Here is a 22,773-nt window from a genome sequence, read left to right on the forward strand (position 1 = left end):
CTTGTGAGTTTTACATTGCAAAGTTTATTCTTTTATTATGTATGAATACAGACTACATTTACAGTATGATAAAAGTTTTCTGTTTGTTCACTATACGTGAATACGTACCCTATCACCTTTGCTTTTTTCTGTGCAATTTTAACTTATTAATTAAGCTAAAATATTATAAATCAGGAATAATTAGCGCATTTGGATACCTCTATGCACTACTAATTGAGACACACCTCTGATGAAATCGCGAGGTGCAGTATAAAGAAACGTGTTAGTAGGCCCTTGGTTTCCCAAGGATCCGTTCCGTGGGCCCATCTTGGTGTTACAGACTACTGATTAGCTGAATCTCCTTTGCTGGTGGCTCTCTTGCTGAAACCGTCGCTGTGCTTCCTCTAACTGCCTCTACGGCTGACCATAGCTGTCCATCCTGATATTTTTGCACCAGTTTATGGGCGTTTTAAGTTTAACAGATGAGGGGACATTTGGGCAACCACCCCACACACACACCCCCAATACCTGTGCGGCGGCCAGTGTCTGTGCAGCAGAACCCCTGTAAGTCATTCCCGGCTGTGCCATTTTTTCATCAATATTTGGAATATTAGTGCATGTGCATTAAAGAGAAAAGATTCTGGTGCTGGAGTATTTGCTGTCTGTCTGTTGTGCCGATGCCATCTGTCCGAATACATCGTGGAAAGATGGCACCACTGGGATAGCTTAAGAGACTTGTGCTGCACTGATTATTTCACAGTTGCAGGGTGAGCTGGGCGGGGCACCCATGGACTCCTGGGCCCATGTGTACTGCACACCCTACACCCATTCTAGATGTACGCCACTGCACCCCTCCCAAGCAATTTCCAATTAATGCAGTAACCTTATCCTTCCACCATTATCTACACTGCAAAACATTATGAAAAACTCATTTACAGAGCTTGATATAAGTGTATAAAAGGTTACATCTTTTTCCTTCAGTATGAGCTTGTCCTCTACAGTCTACCCTCAACTCATCCAAGGGTGTCAGAGCCCCCTCCTTTTCTCCCTGGAAGCGGAAGATGACAGAAGAATTTTGAACACAAGAAAATGTCTGTACACATGTCACCTACAGTCAACAATAGCCGGCTGAATAAACCGTTAAAATGTCATTTCTAATTCAAACACTGCAACTTTCTGCCTTAGGATGTATTTCTGATTAGAGCAAATGCCATTTATGTGATTCCTGATGTTCTGAACAAATCATGTTTTGTAGATGTACTGGAACTGACTCAAAAAAAAATCTTCCGGTTGTGTAGAGACACAGGGGGAGTCTATTGCCCGCATGCAGTGACCAATATTCAGACTACAAATTCAGGTGGCACTAGTCACATCAGGGGCGTAGCTAGAACTTTGTGGGCCCCATAACAACATTTGAAGGGGCCACTGACCTAATTCTTCTAGAGAGACACCGCTCCGCAGCAGTTGTTAATGTTATGCCCCATAATAGTGCCCTAGTTTATTTTATGCACCATAGTAGTGCCCTAGTCCATGTTATGTCACATTGTAGGGCTGCCAGTACAACAGATCTCCCCAATTGACATTATGAAAGTGTCCACAGTTTATATTATGTCATATTACAGTGCCCCCAGTTCATATTATATCATACTATAGTGCCTCCACTTCATATTGTGCCACATTACAGTATACCAGTTCATATTATGTAACATTATAAAGCCCTTCTGTTCATTTATATACCACATTACAATGAGCAGGTACAGAGGCATAACAAGATATATTGTAGGCCATAAGGCAAACGTTTGTAAAGGCCTCTATGTGCCTCACAGTGATGAAAAATGTATATAACACATGTAACTTTGACAGGGAAGAGGGGCCCCTCTCAGTTCTGGGCCCCATAGCAGCTGCACTCCCTGCACCTATGCTAGCTACGTCCTTGAGTCACATCATTGATTCAAACTGGAGCCTATTCATTAATGCATCTTTTCATGTCATTGCTAAAATAAAAGAAAAAAAAATAATTAGTATTGCTAAATTATTTAGTACTAGTTAGCAGCCCATCAAAATGAAGGAACAACATAACAGTAAAGTCAGCGGCGGCAGCTGTGCGCACCTGAATGGAGCAACAATTGAATTTCTCTGTCGGGCGCTATCTAGTTTTACACAGATAATATATTCCACTTTAGCGCTCTCCGGATTTAACACGTCACCTTTGCATACACAATTCTTCCAAAGGCCACAACCTATATAGTATGTGTCTCTAATGGCATATACCAATCAGAGTACACACAAAAGGGAAACAAAAGGCACACAATAGTGTAGAGTCTTTTTGTCAGGCGGTGATAATTCTTATTTCAATACATCACACTCACAAGAATCCATGAGATTTTAAGCATATCTTGGTTTCTTTGTATCAAACAGTCTGTCCCATTCCACAAAATCAGATGGAGGAGGGGGAGGGCCACTTCGTCTGGAGATTCAAGCTCCTACCACTCCAATTCTCATATAACAAAGAAAGAAAGGCAAATAGTGCAGCAAGCCCTTACAGATAACGGATATTTATTTTTTTTAAAATGCACTCACATAGTAACATAGATAAAAAGGCATATCACACAACGTTATTCCCGATTTCCCAAAAGACACCTCACTGGCTCGCTGAGATATTATTCGGCAGGTATAGTCAGAGTCCCGGGCACTCACGGCTTTCCTTCCAGGTGGCGAATATGGAGTCTCAGGAAACGTCAGGATATCCAGCACAATCCCGCTTAACGCGTTTCGGTTATTACCTTTCTCAAAAGGTAATAACCGAAACGCGTATATCACCGAGCTGATTTCTGGATTTTATTGCGCACACTAGAACCTCTTAAACTCTATATTTCCTTTGGGCGCTATCTAGTGGCTGCTGGCACTCAAAACACTCGAATTCTCACCTCTCGAAGCAGCATTAACCTGTTATTATATAGGATTGGAGCAATTTAACATTATTTAGTATCTGAGCCATGCAACATCTGTATATAGTTTGGATTTAAATGTGGCAGGAAGGATACAGTTGCAGTAAAATACAGTACAGTAAAAGCACTTAAATGGAGACATGTCTAAACTGTTTTTTTTTTTCACTTTTATACTTTACATGAAACTTAGTTTTTTTATTTATGTTAATATGTTCTTTGTGTTCAAAAGAATACCCTTGGGCTAAGTCTGTTGTCTTTATTTAACATATAAGAAAAAATGGTAATGATGGGGCACCCTACAAACCTATTGGAGCTGATAAAATAGGTGCAGAGAGCAGCAGAAATGGCTTCTAGCGGATTTGTGGGCCTTTGGAGGAGTTTGCAGCCTACGGAGGTGAGAGCAGAGGTCATAATAAAAAAAAAAGGGCTCAATATGGTTGCACCCAGAAATTCAGGGTCCTTTCCAGGAGTCATATACAGTACTGCAGGGTTAGGTGAAGTGAAACCTATCTCCCTAATCCTGGAAGTCATTAAATAAATAATTTAGTTCAATAGACTCATTGAGACCTTCTCAATGAAGGGAATTCATCCTGAACATCCAAAAGACCTACTCGCAACAGAGTTGTATAATTGTTACCTCCCCTAGATATATTTGGGATTTTCTCACCCGCAATTTTCAAGTAACTAGGGTTGCTGTTATGTACCATCAAAAAGTTTAGGACAAATTATGTGTTGTGACTTTGTGTATGGTGTTATTATAAAGGTCTAGTTGTGCGGCCAACTAATCGTATGCCGCAATCACAAGTAATTAAATAAATTATATATACAGAACAACAATTGATGAAAATGGTAATATAATGTGTACATTTTTAGTGTTATTAGTTACTGTGGTAGTTTTCTTTGACATGTGTGAGCAGAGCACATTGTACATCTGGACTTCACACATCAGTGGAAACCAGGAGAACTGATCAGTAGGCATTGCTTGCCAACAGTGTGTGTATATATACACCTATGTGGGTATTTACAGGTATTTCCTTATCTGTTTAGCTCCTTGCATCCCATTGGAGAAAGCGCTATTTAAACAAAATTATTATTATTATTATTATTATTATTATTTGACTGGGTGCTAATATAGGGTTTAATTATTTATTTTTCCTATAAATGACAAAAGGTTTTGGTGGGAAGATCCCTTAGGATATTATCTTCTTTTGAAATATGGTAGTTCTTATTTATACTTTCTTATTACCTTATAACAAAAATTCTATTTGCATACAAAGGATATCTCCTTATTCGTGACGCTCCTAAATATGGTAATCCTCTCCCTCTTAGTCTGTGATAGGCTAGATCTATCTATAGTTAAAAATTCACTAAGGGATGTCTGAAGAATGTGTTTACAGATACCCTCTTTTCTTAAAGGAGTGAGGTGTCTGTTCATGAAACAGTGAAAAGAGTGGAGAAAAGGACTGGTGGAGAAGTTGCCACTGACAACCAATCAGATTTGAATGAAGCCTTTATCAAGTACATTCTATAAAATGTAAGGGAGATGCTGATTGGTTGTCATGGGCAACTTCTCCACTGTTCTGTTTCTCCACTCTTTTCACTGTTTCATGAATAGACCCCTTAATCATATAATTTGCTTGTTTAAGGAACACCTCGGGAAGAGAACAGTTCATTAATAGGCACATTAGTTGGCCTTTAGGAATATTGATCTTCTAGGATTGACAATGAGCACTTCCAAAATGTAGGTATGACTGGGTACTAACAGTCTTAATATAGTTAGAGGTGTGAGTAATAGAACCATTGGCCTCAAGGGTCACATCCAAGAAATCCATGATATTTTTATTAAAAGTGGAGGTGAAAAATAAGTGAAATGTGTTGTTAAAAGAAGAAACAAACTGTTGTTCAGTGGAAAGATCCCCATCCCAAATAATAAATTGATTGTCTAAATAACAGTCATAGAAAACCAGGTGCATGCCATAGTTATCACCCCATACATGGCGGTTTGCAAACTCATCCAGGGATAAGTTGGCATAACTGAGTGTGAACCTGGTTCCCATGGCCATTCCCGTGACTTCTAGATAAAAAGTGGCTGTGCAATCCAATTTGAAAATGGGTGTTATGTGTTTCACCAAATAATTCTTGCAGATTTTTCATGTGGTAAGTATAGGTGGAAATAGGGAAATCTTCCTGTAAACCCCCCCCCCCCCCCCCAAAATAAAAATAAAAATAAATAAACTAATATTGGATAACAGTAAAGAAGTCTATCAGTGGCCAAAAAAAGTATTTGGGATTCTTAAGTTGTGTCAAATGGCTGTTACAGGGTACTGTATAAGCATTTTTTTTGAAACAGTGAAAAATTGTTAGAAAACAAGTGTTATTCTGCAAAATGTATGCTCTACTTAAATCAGGTGTGCAGAAAAATGCCTCTGCAGTAAGTGTATATTTGTGTCATTTTCAGTCACTTTTAAAAAGAATCTTCAAAAAAACATCTAACGCCCACCTGCAATCTTAGAAACACCTGTCCCATTCATATAGCACCTCCATATACTCGTTCCACATCAGTTAACCCATTTTCCTGCATTTTGCAACCAAATAATGACGTTGTTATTGGCCAAATTAAGATAATAAAAATATTCTAAGTAAATCATTAAGGAGGTTGTCCTGTCCCAGTGGTTCTGATCCAAGTCCTGACATTTTTACCTTAAAATACCTTATTTCCCTATAGATTGTAAGCTTGCGAGCAGGGCCTTCCTACCTCTATGTCTGTCTGTTGTTACCCAGTTTTGTTCTATTACTGTTGTTCTAATTGTAAAGTGCAACGGAATATGCTGCGCTATATAAGAAACTGTTAATAAATAAATAAATAAATAAATAAAATAGTGAATTTTTTCCCCCAATTTTGCTCAGAAAGTGGTGAAAAATGTTTGCATTAAATCCTATGGAGAATTATCACGTTAACTTCATCTGCAATTGAATTGGCCGATAACCACTTTTCACGAATCTTACCATGGCCCTAACTGTGTGGAGTTTGTATATTCTCCCTGTGCTTGCGTGTGTTTCCTCCGAGTACTGCTGTTTCCTCCCACAATCCAAAAATATACTGGTAGGTTACTTGGCTCCCAACAAAAATTAATCAACCCTAGCTTGAATGTGTGTGCTTGTACCTGTGGTAAGGAATATAGATTGTAAGCTCTACTGGGGCAGGGACTGATGTGCATGGCCAAATATTCTCTGTAAAGCTCGGCGGAGTATGTTTGTGCTATATAAATAACTGGTAATAAATAAATAATAATTATCATCTGAACAGACAACGGGGGCTAGCCAATCAATGAATCATATCTACAAAAAAAATAAAAAAATAAAATATTTGGCTTAAGGGAGTTTGTCACTTTTTCTTCATCTGCTTTCTTTCTTTATTTTTTTTCATGCAAGTTGTTGACAGCATAGGTGGGTGCAATGTGTATGATGCATCAACTGAGGTGGCTCCATCGCACACGAGCACTCCCGGCATGACTAGGCAATCCGTCCGCCCAGTCAGGCTGGGAACGCGTTGAGACGCTCCCATTCAAGTGAAGGCACGATTAGCGTGGCTCCATCTGTATTTTCAAGTACTTCAATCTTTAGAGTCCCACGTCGGCACTGCTGCTGCAGAAAAAGCACAGTGTCCATTTTCCTGGTGATATACGCAATAGAGATTTCTCCACAGGAATATGGTGAATTCCATGTTTCTGAAGACCTGCACATATGCAGTAGAGTTTAGTCACTGGGAACATGGGGATATGTCATGTTTCCGGAGACTTTCACCTGTGCAAAGTCTACTGTGCTACAGAGGAGGGGGGCCCCACGCAGTGTGCACACAGGTCCCCTTTTCTCTTAAACTGCCCCTGGTTGACAGTCAGGGCCGGCCCGCCCGTTACGCAGAGTACTCGTACGAGTAAGGCGCCACAGTAAGGAAGGCGCCGGCAGCCTGCACCACGCACGTGCCGTCACGCCGCAGCCGCCCGCCCTGTCAGTTGCTCTCCCCCCAGGCCGCCCGCCCGCGCTGTCAGTTGCTCTCCCCCCAGCCCGCCCGCACTGTCAGTTGCTCTCCCCCCAGCCCGCCCCCCGCGCTGTCAGTTGCTCTCTCCCCCGGCCGCCCGCCCGCGCTGACAGTTGCTGTCCTCTCAGCCCGCCCACGCTGTCAATTGCTCTTCCCCCCAGCCAGCCCACGCTGTCAATTGCTCTCCCCCCAGCACGCCCACCCACACTGTCAGTTGCTCTCACCCCAGCCCGCCCGTCCGCGCTGTCAGTGGCTCTTCCTCTCCTGCCTGAGCCTGAGGAGAAGCTGCTGCTGCAGTGCTGTGCCCCCCTCCCTCCCGAGCTGTCTTCCTACGGGGCATTGGGTGGGCTGCCTGCGGCTTGAACCAGAGCATAATGAAAAGGCTGCCTGCATGCTGACCCTGGGCGCTGCCGCAAGCACCAAGAGACCTGCGCAACGGTGAGTGCATCTGCCTTGTGACCCCAGCGGCATGTGTGTCCGCGCACTTCAGCAGGCTGTGTGGGGTGGTGGATGGGCTTACTGTAGGGGGTTCCAGCGTCGCTGTCTGCGGTGGACGACTGAGGGGCTGAGGTGTGTATAATGTGCTCTACCTGGCGCAATGTGTATAACGTGCTCTACCTGGCGCAATGTGTATAACTTGCTCTACCTGGCGCAATGTGTATAACGTGCTCTACCTGGCGCATTGTGTATAACGTGCTCTACCTGGCGCATTGTGTATAACGTGCTCTACCTGGCGCATTGTGTATAACATGCTCTACCTGGCGCATTGTGTATAACGTGCTCTACCTGGCGCAATGTGTATAACGTGCTCTACCTGGCGCAATGTGTATAACGTGCTCTACCTGGCGCATTGTGTATAACGTGCTCTACCTGGCGCATTGTGTATAACGTGCTCTACCTGGCGCATTGTGTATAACGTGCTCTACCTGGCGCAATGTGTATAACGTGCTCTACCTGGCGCATTGTGTATAACGTGCTCTACCTGGCGCATTGTGTATAACGTGCTCTACCTGGCGCAATGTGTACAACGTGCTCTACCTGGCGCATTGTGTATAACGTGCTCTACCTGGCGCAATGTGTATAGCGTGCTCTACCTGGCGCAATGTGTATAACGTGCTCTACCTGGCGCAATGTGTATAACGTGCTCTACCTGGCGCAATGTGTATAACGTGCTCTACCTGGCGCAATGTGTATAACGTGCTCTACCTGGCGCATTGTGTATAACGTGCTCTACCTGGCGCAATGTGTATAATGTGCTCTACCTGGCGCATTGTGTATAACGTGCTCTACCTGGTGCAATGTGTATAACGTGCTCTATCTGGCGCAGTGTGTTTAGGAGGTTCTACTTGGTGCAATGTGTATAAGCGGCAATACTGTATGGTGTAATGTGAATTGGCACTATTATGTGGCCACGCCCCTTCCCCACAAAGCCATGCCCCAAATTTTTGCAGCGCGCCTTCGGCGCGCACTGTCTGTTCTTTGCTGTCTAGGAGGTGGAGCACCTATTCACTTTCTGCCGAAGGGCACTAAAATGTCTAGTTACAGCTCTGGGGCAGAGTGTCCTGCATGCTACACAGCCCAGCAGCATTGTCACCACCCTCCTCCCCTTGCAACACTTTTGTACTGTCCAAATCAAGTCTGTATTTTTATATTTTAATCATTAATAAGATTAATAAGAACCTTCATTCCGATGGGACCCAGAAAAGGACAGGTACGACCTCAATTTTTAAAAGTGAGGGGTCCCTGGGACCCACTTTTTTTTGGGGCTCAGCACGATCACTGCTCCCTGTCACCCCAGCCTTCCCTGTCACCCACTATCTCCCTGTCACCCCAGCCTCCTCAGTCACCCACTATCTCCATCACCTCTGCCACCCAGTCACGCACTTTCTCCCTGTCATCGACAATCTCCCTGTACCCCTGGGGGCACTATTGTGTGGCCACGCCCCTTCCTTGTGAGACCACACCTCTTTTAAAATTTGATCCTATCAAGGGGCGCTAAATTCCAAATTTGCTTACCAAATTTTTTTAACTCGGGCCGGCCCTGTTGACAGTCAATACAAACTGGATAGTTTGGAGAGTGAAAATGGCTTTTAATAAAGGGGATGGACAGACAAGTTATATTCAGCAAATCATCATTTGCCTTGGAACTACTCAAATCATTGTTTCGTCAAGTGTGAAATGTATTGGGGCATACACACAGTGCGATGTAACTACCGATATGGACTATATATTAGTAAACATAGTGCATAGCACACCACGTGTATATTATTTATTTATTAACAGTTTCTTATATAGCGCAGCAATTGAGCTTTACAAATGGAAATAACAATGATATAACAAAACTGGGTAATAACAAACAGTCATAGAGGTAGGAAGGCCCTGGCCCTCATTCCGAGTTGTTCGCTCGGTATTTTTCATCGCATCGCAGTGAAAATCCGCTTAGTACGCATGCGCAATGTTCGCACTGCGACTGCGCCAAGTAACTTTACTATGAAGAAAGTATTTTTACTCACGGCTTTTTCTTCGCTCCGGCGATCGTAATGTGATTGACAGGAAATGGGTGTTACTGGGCGGAAACACGGCGTTTCAGGGGCGTGTGGCTGAAAACGCTACCGTTTCCGGAAAAAACGCAGGAGTGGCCGGAGAAACGGTGGGAGTGCCTGGGCGAACGCTGGGTGTGTTTATGACGTCAACCAGGAACGACAAGCACTGAACTGATCGCACAGGCAGAGTAAGTCTGGAGCTACTCTGAAACTGCTAAGTAGTTAGTAATCGCATTATTGCGAATACATCGGTCGCAATTTTAAGAAGCTAAGATTCACTCCCAGTAGGCGGCGGCTTAGCGTGTGTAACTCTGCTAAATTCGCCTTGCGACCGATCAACTCGGAATGAGGGCCCCTGCTCACAAGCTTACAATCTATAGTGTATACAGCTTGCAATACCGATGCACGCTCCCGCGGGGTTGGCATCACAAGTAAAAACAGACTGGGCAGGCAAGTAAATTTTGACTTTAAAGTGTACAATTTAGTACATTGACCATAGCAAAAATCACACAGAACCAAAGTCACACTGTGTGTATAGTCAATACTGGTGGATTTTCGCATAGTGCAAATCTGCCTATAGGAAGAAATGCACTATGTGTATGCCCCTTATGAGATGTGATGTGTGATGCATGATAAGCAATAAATGAGGAATGGTGATTGACTAGTAATTAACAATGGGTAACAAGCAATTATGATGAGTAATAAGCGATGAGACATGAGTGACAAACTCTTCAGGAGCTCTCAATACTGTAAGTCAGAGTTGTAAGTGATGTAGTAAAATACACACCATCATACGTCACTCATTATTCTGCCCTTTTGGGATTGTTGGTGGAAGAGTGATCTGTGTTATAATTGGTTTGAGAGGAAATCTATTGAAAAATACTCTGCAAATTGATAGAGCTGTGTGCAAATAGATTATTGTGAACCACTTCAAAATAATTTGACAATTGATATGAATGAGGTTAGGAGTGATCCTTGCCTCTTTGGGAGGTTCCCATGGGAAAGCCTCTTGGGCCATCATTTATCACTGAGCTCTTGTCACTCACTCCTTATAACTGGTTACGTACCTCTTATACTAGAGCTCATCACTTATCACGTGTCTTAATTAGAGATGAGCGGGTTCGGTTTCTTTGAATCCGAACCCGCACGAACTTCACTTTTTTTTTCACGGGTCCGAGCGACTCGGATCTTCCCGCCTTGCTCGGTTAACCCGAGCGCGCCCGAACGTCATCATGACGCTGTCGGATTCTCGCGAGACTCGGATTCTATATAAGGAGCCGCGCGTCGCCGCCATTTTCACACGTGCATTGAGATTGATAGGGAGAGGACGTGGCTGGCGTCCTCTCCATTAGAATAGATTAGAAGAGAGAGAGAGAGAGAGAGATTGTGCAGACAGAGTTTACCACAGTGACCAGTGCAGTTGTTGTTAAGTTAACTTTTATTTAATATATCCGTTCTCTGCTATATCCGTTCTCTGCCTGAAAAAAACGATACACAGCAGTCACACAGTGTGACTCAGTCTGTGTGCACTCAGCTCAGCCCAGTGTGCTGCACATCAATGTATAAAAGCTTATAATAATTGTGGGGGAGACTGGGGAGCACTGCAGGTTGTTATAGCAGGAGCCAGGAGTACATAATATTATATTAATTTAAAATTAAACAGTGCACACTTTTGCTGCAGGAGTGCCACTGCCAGTGTGACTAGTGGTGACCAGTGCCTGACCACCAGTATAGTAGTATATTGTTGTATACTATCTCTTTATCAACCAGTCTATATTAGCAGCAGACACAGTACAGTGCGGTAGTTCACGGCTGTGGCTACCTCTGTGTCGGCAGTCGGCACTCGGCAGGCAGTCCGTCCATCCATAATTGTATAATTATATACCACCTAACCGTGGTATTTTTTTTTCTTTCTTTCTTTATACCGTCGTCATAGTCATACTAGTTGTTACGAGTATACTACTATCTCTTTATCAACCAGTGTACAGTGCGGTAGTTCACGGCTGTGGCTACCTCTGTGTCGGCAGTCGGCAGGCAGTCCGTCCATCCATAATTGTATTATAATATATACCACCTAACCGTGGTTTTTTTTTCATTCTTTATACCGTCATAGTGTCATACTAGTTGTTACGAGTATACTACTATCTCTTTATCAACCAGTGTACAGTGCGGTAGTTCACGGCTGTGGCTACCTCTGTGTCGGCAGTCGGCAGGCAGTCCGTCCATCCATAATTGTATTATAATATATACCACCTAACCGTGGTTTTTTTTTCATTCTTTATACCGTCATAGTCAGTCATACTAGTTGTTACGAGTATACTACTATCTCTTTATCAACCAGTGTACAGTGCGGTAGTTCACGGCTGTGGCTACCTCTGTGTCGGCACTCGGCAGGCAGTCCGTCCATCCATAATTGTATTATAATATATACCACCTAACCGTGGTTTTTTTTTCATTCTTTATACCGTCATAGTGTCATACTAGTTGTTACGAGTATACTACTATCTCTTTATCAACCAGTGTACAGTGCGGTAGTTCACGGCTGTGGCTACCTCTGTGTCGGCAGTCGGCAGGCAGTCCGTCCATCCATAATTGTATTATAATATATACCACCTAACCGTGGTTTTTTTTTCATTCTTTATACCGTCATAGTGTCATACTAGTTGTTACGAGTATACTACTATCTCTTTATCAACCAGTGTACAGTGCGGTAGTTCACGGCTGTGGCTACCTCTGTGTCGGAACTCGGCAGGCAGTCCGTCCATCCATAATTGTATTATTATAATATATACCACCTAACCGTGGTTTTTTTTTCATTCTTTATACCGTCATAGTGTCATACTAGTTGTTACGAGTATACTACTATCTCTTTATCAACCAGTGTACAGTGCGGTAGTTCACGGCTGTGGCTACCTCTGTGTCGGCAGTCGGCAGGCAGTCCGTCCATCCATAATTGTATTATAATATATACCACCTAACCGTGGTTTTTTTTCCATTCTTTATACCGTCATAGTGTCATACTAGTTGTTACGAGTATACTACTATCTCTTTATCAACCAGTGTACAGTGCGGTAGTTCACGGCTGTGGCTACCTCTGTGTCGGCAGTCGGCAGGCAGTCCGTCCATCCATAATTGTATTATAATATATACCACCTAACCGTGGTTTTTTTTTCATTCTTTATACCGTCATAGTGTCATACTAGTTGTTACGAGTATACTACTATCTCTTTATCAACCAGTGTACAGTGCGGTAGTTCACGGCTGTGGCTACCTCTGTGTCGGCAGTCGGCAGGCAGTCCGTCCATCCATAATTGTATTATAATATATACCACCTAACCGTGGTTTTTTTTTCATTCTTTATACCGTCATAGTGTCATACTAGTTGTTACGAGTATACTACTATCTCTTTATCAACCAGTGTACAGTGCGGTAGTTCACGGCTGTGGCTACCTCTGTGTCGGAACTCGGCAGGCAGTCCGTCCATCCATAATTGTATTATTATAATATATACCACCTAACCGTGGTTTTTTTTTCATTCTTTATACCGTCATAGTGTCATACTAGTTGTTACGAGTATACTACTATCTCTTTATCAACCAGTGTACAGTGCGGTAGTTCACGGCTGTGGCTACCTCTGTGTCGGCAGTCGGCAGGCAGTCCGTCCATCCATAATTGTATTATAATATATACCACCTAACCGTGGTTTTTTTTTCATTCTTTATACCGTCATAGTGTCATACTAGTTGTTACGAGTATACTACTATCTCTTTATCAACCAGTGTACAGTGCGGTAGTTCACGGCTGTGGCTACCTCTGTGTCGGCAGTCGGCAGGCAGTCCGTCCATCCATAATTGTATTATAATATATACCACCTAACCGTGGTTTTTTTTTCATTCTTTATACCGTCATAGTCAGTCATACTAGTTGTTACGAGTATACTACTATCTCTTTATCAACCAGTGTACAGTGCGGTAGTTCACGGCTGTGGCTACCTCTGTGTCGGCACTCGGCAGGCAGTCCGTCCAACCATAATTGTATTATAATATATACCACCTAACCGTGTTTTTTTTTTCATTCTTTATACCGTCGTCATACTAGTTGTTACGAGTATACTACTATCTCTTTATCAACCAGTGTACAGTGCGGTAGTTCACGGCTGTGGCTACCTCTGTGTCGGCACTCGGCAGGCAGTCCGTCCATCCATAATTGTATTATATACCACCTAACCGTGGTTATTTTATACCACCTAACCGTGGCAGTCCGTCCATAATTGTATACTAGTATCCAATCCATCCATCTCCATTGTTTACCTGAGGTGCCTTTTAGTTCTGCCTATAAAATATGGAGAACAAAAAAGTTGAGGTTCCAAAATTAGGGAAAGATCAAGATCCACTTCCACCTCGTGCTGAAGCTGCTGCCACTAGTCATGGCCGAGACGATGAAATGCCAGCAACGTCGTCTGCCAAGGCCGATGCCCAATGTCATAGTACAGAGCATGTCAAATCCAAAACACCAAATATCAGAAAAAATAGGACTCCAAAACCTAAAATAAAATTGTCGGAGGAGAAGCGTAAACTTGCCAATATGCCATTTACCACACGGAGTGGCAAGGAACGGCTGAGGCCCTGGCCTATGTTCATGGCTAGTGGTTCAGCTTCACATGAGGATGGAAGCACTCAGCCTCTCGCTAGAAAACTGAAAAGACTCAAGCTGGCAAAAGCACCGCAAAGAACTGTGCGTTCTTTGAAATCCCAAATCCACAAGGAGAGTCCAATTGTGTCGTTTGCGATGCCTGACCTTCCCAACACTGGACGTGAAGAGCATGCGCCTTCCACTATTTGCATGCCCCCTGCAAGTGCTGGAAGGAGCACCCGCAGTCCAGTTCCTGATAGTCAGATTGAAGATGTCAGTGTTGAAGTACACCAGGATGAGGAGGATATGGGTGTTGCTGGCGCTGGGGAGGAAATTGACCAGGAGGATTCTGATGGTGAGGTGGTTTGTTTAAGTCAGGCACCCGGGGAGACACCTGTTGTCCGTGGGAGGAATATGGCCGTTGACATGCCAGGTGAAAATACCAAAAAAATCAGCTCTTCGGTGTGGAGGTATTTCACCAGAAATGCGGACAACAGGTGTCAAGCCGTGTGTTCCCTTTGTCAAGCTGTAATAAGTAGGGGTAAGGACGTTAACCACCTCGGAACATCCTCCCTTATACGTCACCTGCAGCGCATTCATAATAAGTCAGTGACAAGTTCAAAAACTTTGGGTGACAGCGGAAGCAGTCCACTGACCAGTAAATCCCTTCCTCTTGTAACCAAGCTCACGCAAACCACCCCACCAACTCCCTCAGTGTCAATTTCCTCCTTCCCCAGGAATGCCAATAGTCCTGCAGGCCATGTCACTGGCAAGTCTGACGAGTCCTCTCCTGCCTGGGATTCCTCCGATGCATCCTTGCGTGTAACGCCTACTGCTGCTGGCGCTGCTGTTGTTGCCGCTGGGAGTCGATGGTCATCCCAGAGGGGAAGTCGTAAGCCCACTTGTACTACTTCCAGTAAGCAATTGACTGTTCAACAGTCCTTTGCGAGGAAGATGAAATATCACAGCAGTCATCCTACTGCAAAGCGGATAACTGAGTCCTTGACAACTATGTTGGTGTTAGACGTGCGTCCGGTATCCGCCGTTAGTTCACAGGGAACTAGACAATTTATTGAGGCAGTGTGCCCCCGTTACCAAATACCATCTAGGTTCCACTTCTCTAGGCAGGCGATACCGAGAATGTACACGGACGTCAGAAAAAGACTCACCAGTGTCCTAAAAAATGCAGTTGTACCCAATGTCCACTTAACCACGGACATGTGGACAAGTGGAGCAGGGCAGGGTCAGGACTATATGACTGTGACAGCCCACTGGGTAGATGTATGGACTCCCGCCGCAAGAACAGCAGCGGCGGCACCAGTAGCAGCATCTCGCAAACGCCAACTCTTTCCTAGGCAGGCTACGCTTTGTATCACCGCTTTCCAGAATACGCACACAGCTGAAAACCTCTTACGGCAACTGAGGAAGATCATCGCGGAATGGCTTACCCCAATTGGACTCTCCTGTGGATTTGTGGCATCGGACAACGCCAGCAATATTGTGTGTGCATTAAATATGGGCAAATTCCAGCACGTCCCATGTTTTGCACATACCTTGAATTTGGTGGTGCAGAATTTTTTAAAAAACGACAGGGGCGTGCAAGAGATGCTGTCGGTGGCCAGAAAAATTGCGGGACACTTTCGGCGTACAGGCACCACGTACAGAAGACTGGAGCACCACCAAAAACTACTGAACCTGCCCTGCCATCATCTGAAGCAAGAAGTGGTAACGAGGTGGAATTCAACCCTCTATATGCTTCAGAGGTTGGAAGAGCAGCAAAAGGCCATTCAAGCCTATACAATTGAGCACGATATAGGAGATGGAATGCACCTGTCTCAAGTGCAGTGGAGAATGATTTCAACGTTGTGCAAGGTTCTGATGCCCTTTGAACTTGCCACACGTGAAGTCAGTTCAGACACTGCCAGCCTGAGTCAGGTCATTCCCCTCATCAGGCTTTTGCAGAAGAAGCTGGAGGCATTGAAGAAGGAGCTAACACGGAGCGATTCCGCTAGGCATGTGGGACTTGTGGATGCAGCCCTTAATTCGCTTAACAAGGATTCACGGGTGGTCAATCTGTTGAAATCAGAGCACTACATTTTGGCCACCGTGCTCGATCCTAGATTTAAAGCCTACCTTGGATCTCTCTTTCCGGCAGACACAGGTCTGCTGGGGTTGAAAGACCTGCTGGTGACAAAATTGTCAAGTCAAGCGGAACGCGACCTGTCAACATCTCCTCCTTCACATTCTCCCGCAACTGGGGGTGCGAGGAAAAGGCTCAGAATTCCGAGCCCACCCGCTGGCGGTGATGCAGGGCAGTCTGGAGCGACTGCTGATGCTGACATCTGGTCCGGACTGAAGGACCTGACAACGATTACGGACATGTCGTCTACTGTCACTGCATATGATTCTCTCAACATTGATAGAATGGTGGAGGATTATATGAGTGACCGCATCCAAGTAGGCACGTCACACAGTCCGTACTTATACTGGCAGGAAAAAGAGGCAATTTGGAGGCCCTTGCACAAACTGGCTTTATTCTACCTAAGTTGCCCTCCCACAAGTGTGTACTCCGAAAGAGTGTTTAGTGCCGCCGCTCACCTTGTCAGCAATCGGCGTACGAGGTTACATCCAGAAAATGTGGAGAAGATGATGTTCATTAAAATGAATTATAATCAATTCCTCCGCGGAGACATTGACCAGCAGCAATTGCCTCCACAAAGTACACAGGGAGCTGAGATGGTGGATTCCAGTGGGGACGAATTGATAATCTGTGAGGAGGGGGATGTACACGGTGATATATCGGAGGGTGAAGATGAGGTGGACATCTTGCCTCTGTAGAGCCAGTTTGTGCAAGGAGAGATTAATTGCTTCTTTTTTGGGGGGGGTCCAAACCAACCCGTCATATCAGTCACAGTCGTGTGGCAGACCCTGTCACTGAAATGATGGGTTGGTTAAAGTGTGCATGTCCTGTTTTGTTTATACAACATAAGGGTGGGTGGGAGGGCCCAAGGATAATTCCATCTTGCACCTCTTTTTTCTTTTCTTTTTCTTTGCATCATGTGCTGATTGGGGAGGGTTTTTTGGAAGGGACATCCTGCGTGACACTGCAGTGCCACTCCTAGATGGGCCCGGTGTTTGTGTCGGCCACTAGGGTCGCTAATCTTACTCACACAGCTACCTCATTACGCCTCTTTTTTTCTTTGCGTCATGTGCTGTTTGGGGAGGGTTTTTTGGAAGGGACATCCTGCGTGACACTGCAGTGCCACTCCTAGATGTGCCCGGTGTTTGTGTCGGCCACTAGGGTCGCTAATCTTACTCACACAGTCAGCTACCTCATTGCGCCTCTTTTTTTCTTTGCGTCATGTGCTGTTTGGGGAGGGTTTTTTGGAAGGGCCATCCTGCGTGACACTGCAGTGCCACTCCTAGATGGGCCCGGTGTTTGTGTCGGCCACTAGGGTCGCTAATCTTACTCACACAGCTACCTCATTGCACCTCTTTTTTTCTTTGCGTCATGTGCTGTTTGGGGAGGGTTTTTTGGAAGGGACATCCTGCGTGACACTGCAGTGCCACTCCTAGATGGGCCCGGTGTTTGTGTCGGCCACTAGGGTCGCTTATCTTACTCACACAGCGACCTCGGTGCAAATTTTAGGACTAAAAATAATATTGTGAGGTGTGAGGTATTCAGAATAGACTGAAAATGAGTGTAAATTATGGTTTTTGAGGTTAATAATACTTTGGGATCAAAATGACCCCCAAATTCTATGATTTAAGCTGTTTTTTAGTGTTTTTGGAAAAAAACACCCGAATCCAAAACACACCCGAATCCGACAAAAATAATTCGGTGAGGTTTTGCCAAAACGCGTTCGAACCCAAAACACGGCCGCGGAACCGAACCCAAAACCAAAACACAAAACCCGAAAAATTTCAGGCGCTCATCTCTAGTCTTAATCACTCTTAATACTCACACAACACACTCTTTTGTGATTCTGAGGTATGATGGGGCTTCAGTCTGGTAACTGATGTAAATTTTAGGACAGCAACAGTTTCCGCATGTACATTATAAAGATTTTGTCCTCATACATCATTGCTGCATTCGCTCCAAACAGTCCCTCTCAGCGTGCCAGGTCCGGTGAGATTCTGCTAATGTTGGGTGGGGTTTTTTTAGCCAAAAATGCATTTTATTTGCCACACGATGTGACTAGGATGCACCAGGAGAGTGTACTGATTAATCTGATATGCGACCGTTGTATATCTGTGTGTGAGTGAGGGCTCTATAAAGTGAGGAGAGATAAAGTACCAGGCAACCAGCTCCTAACTGTCAATTTTTAAACACGGCCTAACAGCTAGGAGCTGATTAGCTGTTTTATCTCTCTCCATTTTATTTCTCTCTAAGGCTTAGTCACATATACAGTATGTATATAATAACTCGTAAACACACTTACTAGTATAAATACTGTATATTAGCATAAAAAGAAAGCATATACGGCTATAATTTTATTATTTATTACACATGCTGCTGCATGTTTTGACACCCTGGCCACGAATTAAGTCGTATCTCCAAACTTTGAAGCACCTTGTATCTGAACAGAAGGTGTGGTCACGCACAGGACCAGTTCTACACCTTGTGGCGCCCAGTGCGAAAGTTTCCACCTGCCCCCCCCCCCCCCCCCCCCCCCGCGGCACAACTGGTGTAGTAAGGCTGACTGGCGGTCTCCTGACCGCCGGTCAGCTTACTGACGCCGGGATCCCGGCAGCATACCGACACCGGGATCCCGGCGGGGAGGGGCGAGTGCAGCAAGCCCCTTGCGGGCTCGCTGCGCTCGCCATGCTGCTGGCTCGGTGGCGACCTACGGGTTCTATTCCCACTCTATGGGTGTCGTGAAAATAGTCCCATGCCGACCATCGGGATAGTGGGGGTCGGGATGCTGGAGGAGGTCATGTGACCGTCGGTCTCCCGACCGTCGGCCGTCAGTCACATAAATACCACCCCAGCAAAACAGTTTGTGCGCACAAAAAATAGGGGCGTGGCTTCATAGGGGAGGGGCGTGGCCACAGTTATGCTCCCAGTAGCTGTGCCCCCAGATTTGCCCCAAGTAGTTGTGCCCCCCACTTGATTTGCCCCCCCCCGTAGATATGCCCCCTGTAGCTGTGCCCCCTGTAGATATGCCCCCTGTAGCTGTGCACCCTGTAGCTGTGCCCCCAGTAGTGATGCCCCCTGTAGCTATGCCCCCTGTAGCTGTGCCCCCAGTAGATAGATTTGCCCCAGTAGTTGTGCCCCCTATAGCTATGCCCCCAGTAGATTTGCCCCCAGTAGTTGTGCCCCCTGTTGCTTTGCCCCCAGTAGTTGTGCCCCCTGTCATTGTGCCCCCTGTTGCTTTGCCCCCAGCAGTTGTGCCCCCTGTTGCTTTGCCCCCAGTAGTTGTGCCCCGTTTCTTTGCCCCCAGTAGTTGTGCCCCCTCTTTCTTTGCCCCCAGTAGTTGTGCCCCCTGTTGCTTTGCCCCCAGTAGTTGTGCCCCGTTTCTTTGCCCCCAGTAGTTGTGCCCCCTCTTTCTTTGCCCCCAGTAGTTGTGCCCCGTTTCTTTGCCCCCAGTAGTTGTGCCCCCTCTTTCTTTGCCCCCAGTAGTTGTGCCCCCTGTCGCCACTTACAAACACACACACAAAAATAAAAAATAAATACTTACCACTGCCCCGCTCCTGCTTCCCGACCGCTGCTGCTGCTTCCGTTTGGCCGCCGGCTCCTCCCTATGGGAGAGACGTCATGACGTCTCTCCCATAGCAGCACCACACAGACACTAGAGGTCAATACTGACCTTTAATGTCTGTCCCTGGAGCCGGCTGCAGTGGACGCCCACACAGCCCACGGTGTCTGCCGCAGCACCCCGGGCGAAGACACTGCTTGCCCGCACCAAGAACCGCTTCTGGTCACGCCTTGACTAGTGCATGGCCACACCCCTGTCTTTTCCTTTTGAATCACTGGGATGTCCCTTCCTTCATTCCCGTCCAAATATCTCATCTGGAAAGTAACAGCATACACCTCCCCACTGTCTGGCCTATGGAAACTGATTTCCGAGGATGGGTTAGAGGGAAAAATTAGCCCACCATTTTAGACTAAGCCAAGCCTAAATCAGCATAGTTTTTGATATATGTACATTTGTAGCAATAAAACATTTTGGGCATGTTAATAAAAATCACTTATTGTTTCCATAGTAGATTGTAATCTATCACACCAATGTGATACATAACTTTACTGTATAAATAAAATTTCATAAGAAAATAATAGTGCTAACAGCAGAATTTGGTGTCAGTGCTGCGTCTTCGGTAGTAGCGGACCTGAGAATTTATGTTAATGCAACAGGCGCACCATCGCAGCAAACGTCAGACCTCCGGGCAACCCTAAGGTTCTCAGAATTACCACTGCAACAAAGCAGCTGAGGCCAGTGAATCTGCCTCCGAGGCTGCAGTCACTGGCTTCAGCATGCCCCAGAAACTGAGACACGCCTCAGTCTTCTGGAACTCGCCCCATTACCGTCCCCAACTGCCTGCAGCCTGTCAATCCCCCACACTGCGACCAAAGCCGCAGCACCATCATGGCACATGTGCACTGTGGTTCTTGCCCAAAAGCAGTAAAGAAACCATTGACAGCTGCAACCAAATCGGTACAGAGTCTGAGTCTAAATCAGGCCATCTGTCAAGACTGATAAGCCATGCACTTACATATAAGTGCAGCACTAAAACACAGAACTAGACACATGACATCACACACAATATAAAATGACAACATTATTAATAAAGTAGAATTTACACTAGCGACATATAGTTACTTAATTTGTTTAAATAATGTTTTTTTTTGTACAATAAAAATGATTACAGTTCAATTAATTTCAACCTTTCATCCATTTTGAATGTATTCCAGCAACAATCAGATGTGCAGAATACAAGGAGTGTAAATACTCTTCAGAATAAATGATTCAATTAGTGTTCAGCTGTATCAAATTGGTAACAATATAACTAATGTGCTATAATGTTGCATATAATTGTTTTGGATGACAGATCTCTCTGTGACTTTAGAAGGTAAATTATCTGTTGGTTTGTTCCCTTCAGCAATTTGCTGTTGGTTTAGTTCTTTCTAGTTAGTTGCAACCTTGCCTAGCCTGTTTAATGGTGATATCACTTGTGATTACTGTAGGCCAGGCATTCCCAACCACGGTCCTCAAGGCACACCAACAGTGCAGGTTTTAGTGATATCCAGGCTGCAGCACAGATGGTTAAATCAAAATAACTGAGGTACTAAGTAAGTCACCTGTGTTCAAGCCTGGATATCACTAAAACCTGCACTGTTGGTGTGCCTTGAGGACCGCGGTTAGGAATGCCTGCTGCAGGCAGTGATATCATTGCATGTATGTGTATGAAACAAGAGCCACCCACAAAAAATTAAAATAAATACATTTACACTCAACAGGTCAACATCAGTGGGGAAATTTACTAAAAAGAGCTTTAAAGTGGCAAGACAGTAATATTAAATTACTACCAGGTGCTTTTTTGGTTTAATGTTATTGCCTCTTTAAATGCGAAAGTTACTGCGCTTTAAGCTGGGCAACAATCAGCAATGAGCGATTTACTCCCGGAAAACAGACAAAAGCACTCATTTAGACAAGCTGGTTAAATCTGTCAGTTTTCTGGTATTTGGGAGCAAATGGTCAATTGTCCTTTGCTCCCATACATTAGTAGATTTTAATTCCAACCAGCCCGACTTTCCGCTTCCGGACATATCAGAACGACAAATCTCTCATATCGCAGTGTGTATGCCTGATTTGCAGGTATCCGCAGTCGCTTGCGATGTTGCCCGGTCAGCCCTGCTGCAAGCCCAACTGGCCGATAGCGCTAGTGACCATGGCATGTCTAATGAAGAAAGGGGCAATATAAAGCTCTGACCTTCATTACATTCGTCAATGTGTACCCAGGATCCGATATGTTGAAGCACCTGACCGACATATCGGCTGATTACACATCATCCCAAAATGCACCAAGGCAGGATCTATACTGTTCTTTCAAGGGGGGGGGGGGGGTTAAAAATGAATACATTAATACAGACTCCTCCTCTCTCTACTCACTACTCCTCCCACTTCCAGTCCTGCCCCTCCCATTTTTTAGACTGTGATGTCATCCCCCGGAGGCAAGAGCAGGGCCGCCTCACCTGTAGCTCCCAGTCAGTCAGGAGGAGGCTGAGAGAGAAGGGCCCTGGGAGGAGCAGGGCATGCTGGAACTTACAGTTCCACCACCCTTGAAAAACTATAGGGTACACAGACTTGCATTAGATACCTTACATAAAACCCGAAGACATGTCTGTAAGTTCTATCAATAAAAATAGTGTATTCCTAAGGCTTCCTGTATGCAGCACCTGCCCACCTCAGATAATGCAGTGTCATATAACCTGGCTGCTCATTAATGTACTGCCTTGATACAACCAATATGCCAAAAGTTCCCATAGCATTATTTCTGAGAAAGTAAGATGCACAGAAACACATACCTGATAAATAATTTTACAGAATAATTAAACAGCGGAAGTGAGTGCAACTGCAGCTTCTAATGCAGTTCACTATCTGCACCCCTGCCCTGTCACACTGCCTACCAA

At 45.0% G+C, this 22,773-nt stretch overlaps 1 protein-coding gene across 2 annotated transcripts in view; it reads left to right on the top strand.

Annotated features, from left to right (window-relative positions):
- SYT5 (synaptotagmin 5) overlaps nucleotides 1-22,773 on the top strand; it is a 475,772-nt gene that overhangs the window by 181,789 nt on the left and 271,210 nt on the right. The window contains exon 1 of one of the 2 annotated variants that reach the window (XM_063942826.1): nucleotides 7,062-7,404. The exons of the other annotated variant lie outside the window; for it this stretch is intronic. Coding sequence (XP_063798896.1) covers nucleotides 7,358-7,404 — 47 coding nt within the window. The 5' untranslated portion in view covers nucleotides 7,062-7,357. Of the gene's footprint in view, nucleotides 1-7,061; nucleotides 7,405-22,773 lie in introns of those variants that run through there. 2 annotated transcript variants of the gene reach the window in all.

This window comes from Pseudophryne corroboree, chromosome 10 (assembly GCF_028390025.1).
Source record: "Pseudophryne corroboree isolate aPseCor3 chromosome 10, aPseCor3.hap2, whole genome shotgun sequence".
NCBI lineage: Eukaryota > Metazoa > Chordata > Amphibia > Anura > Myobatrachidae > Pseudophryne > Pseudophryne corroboree.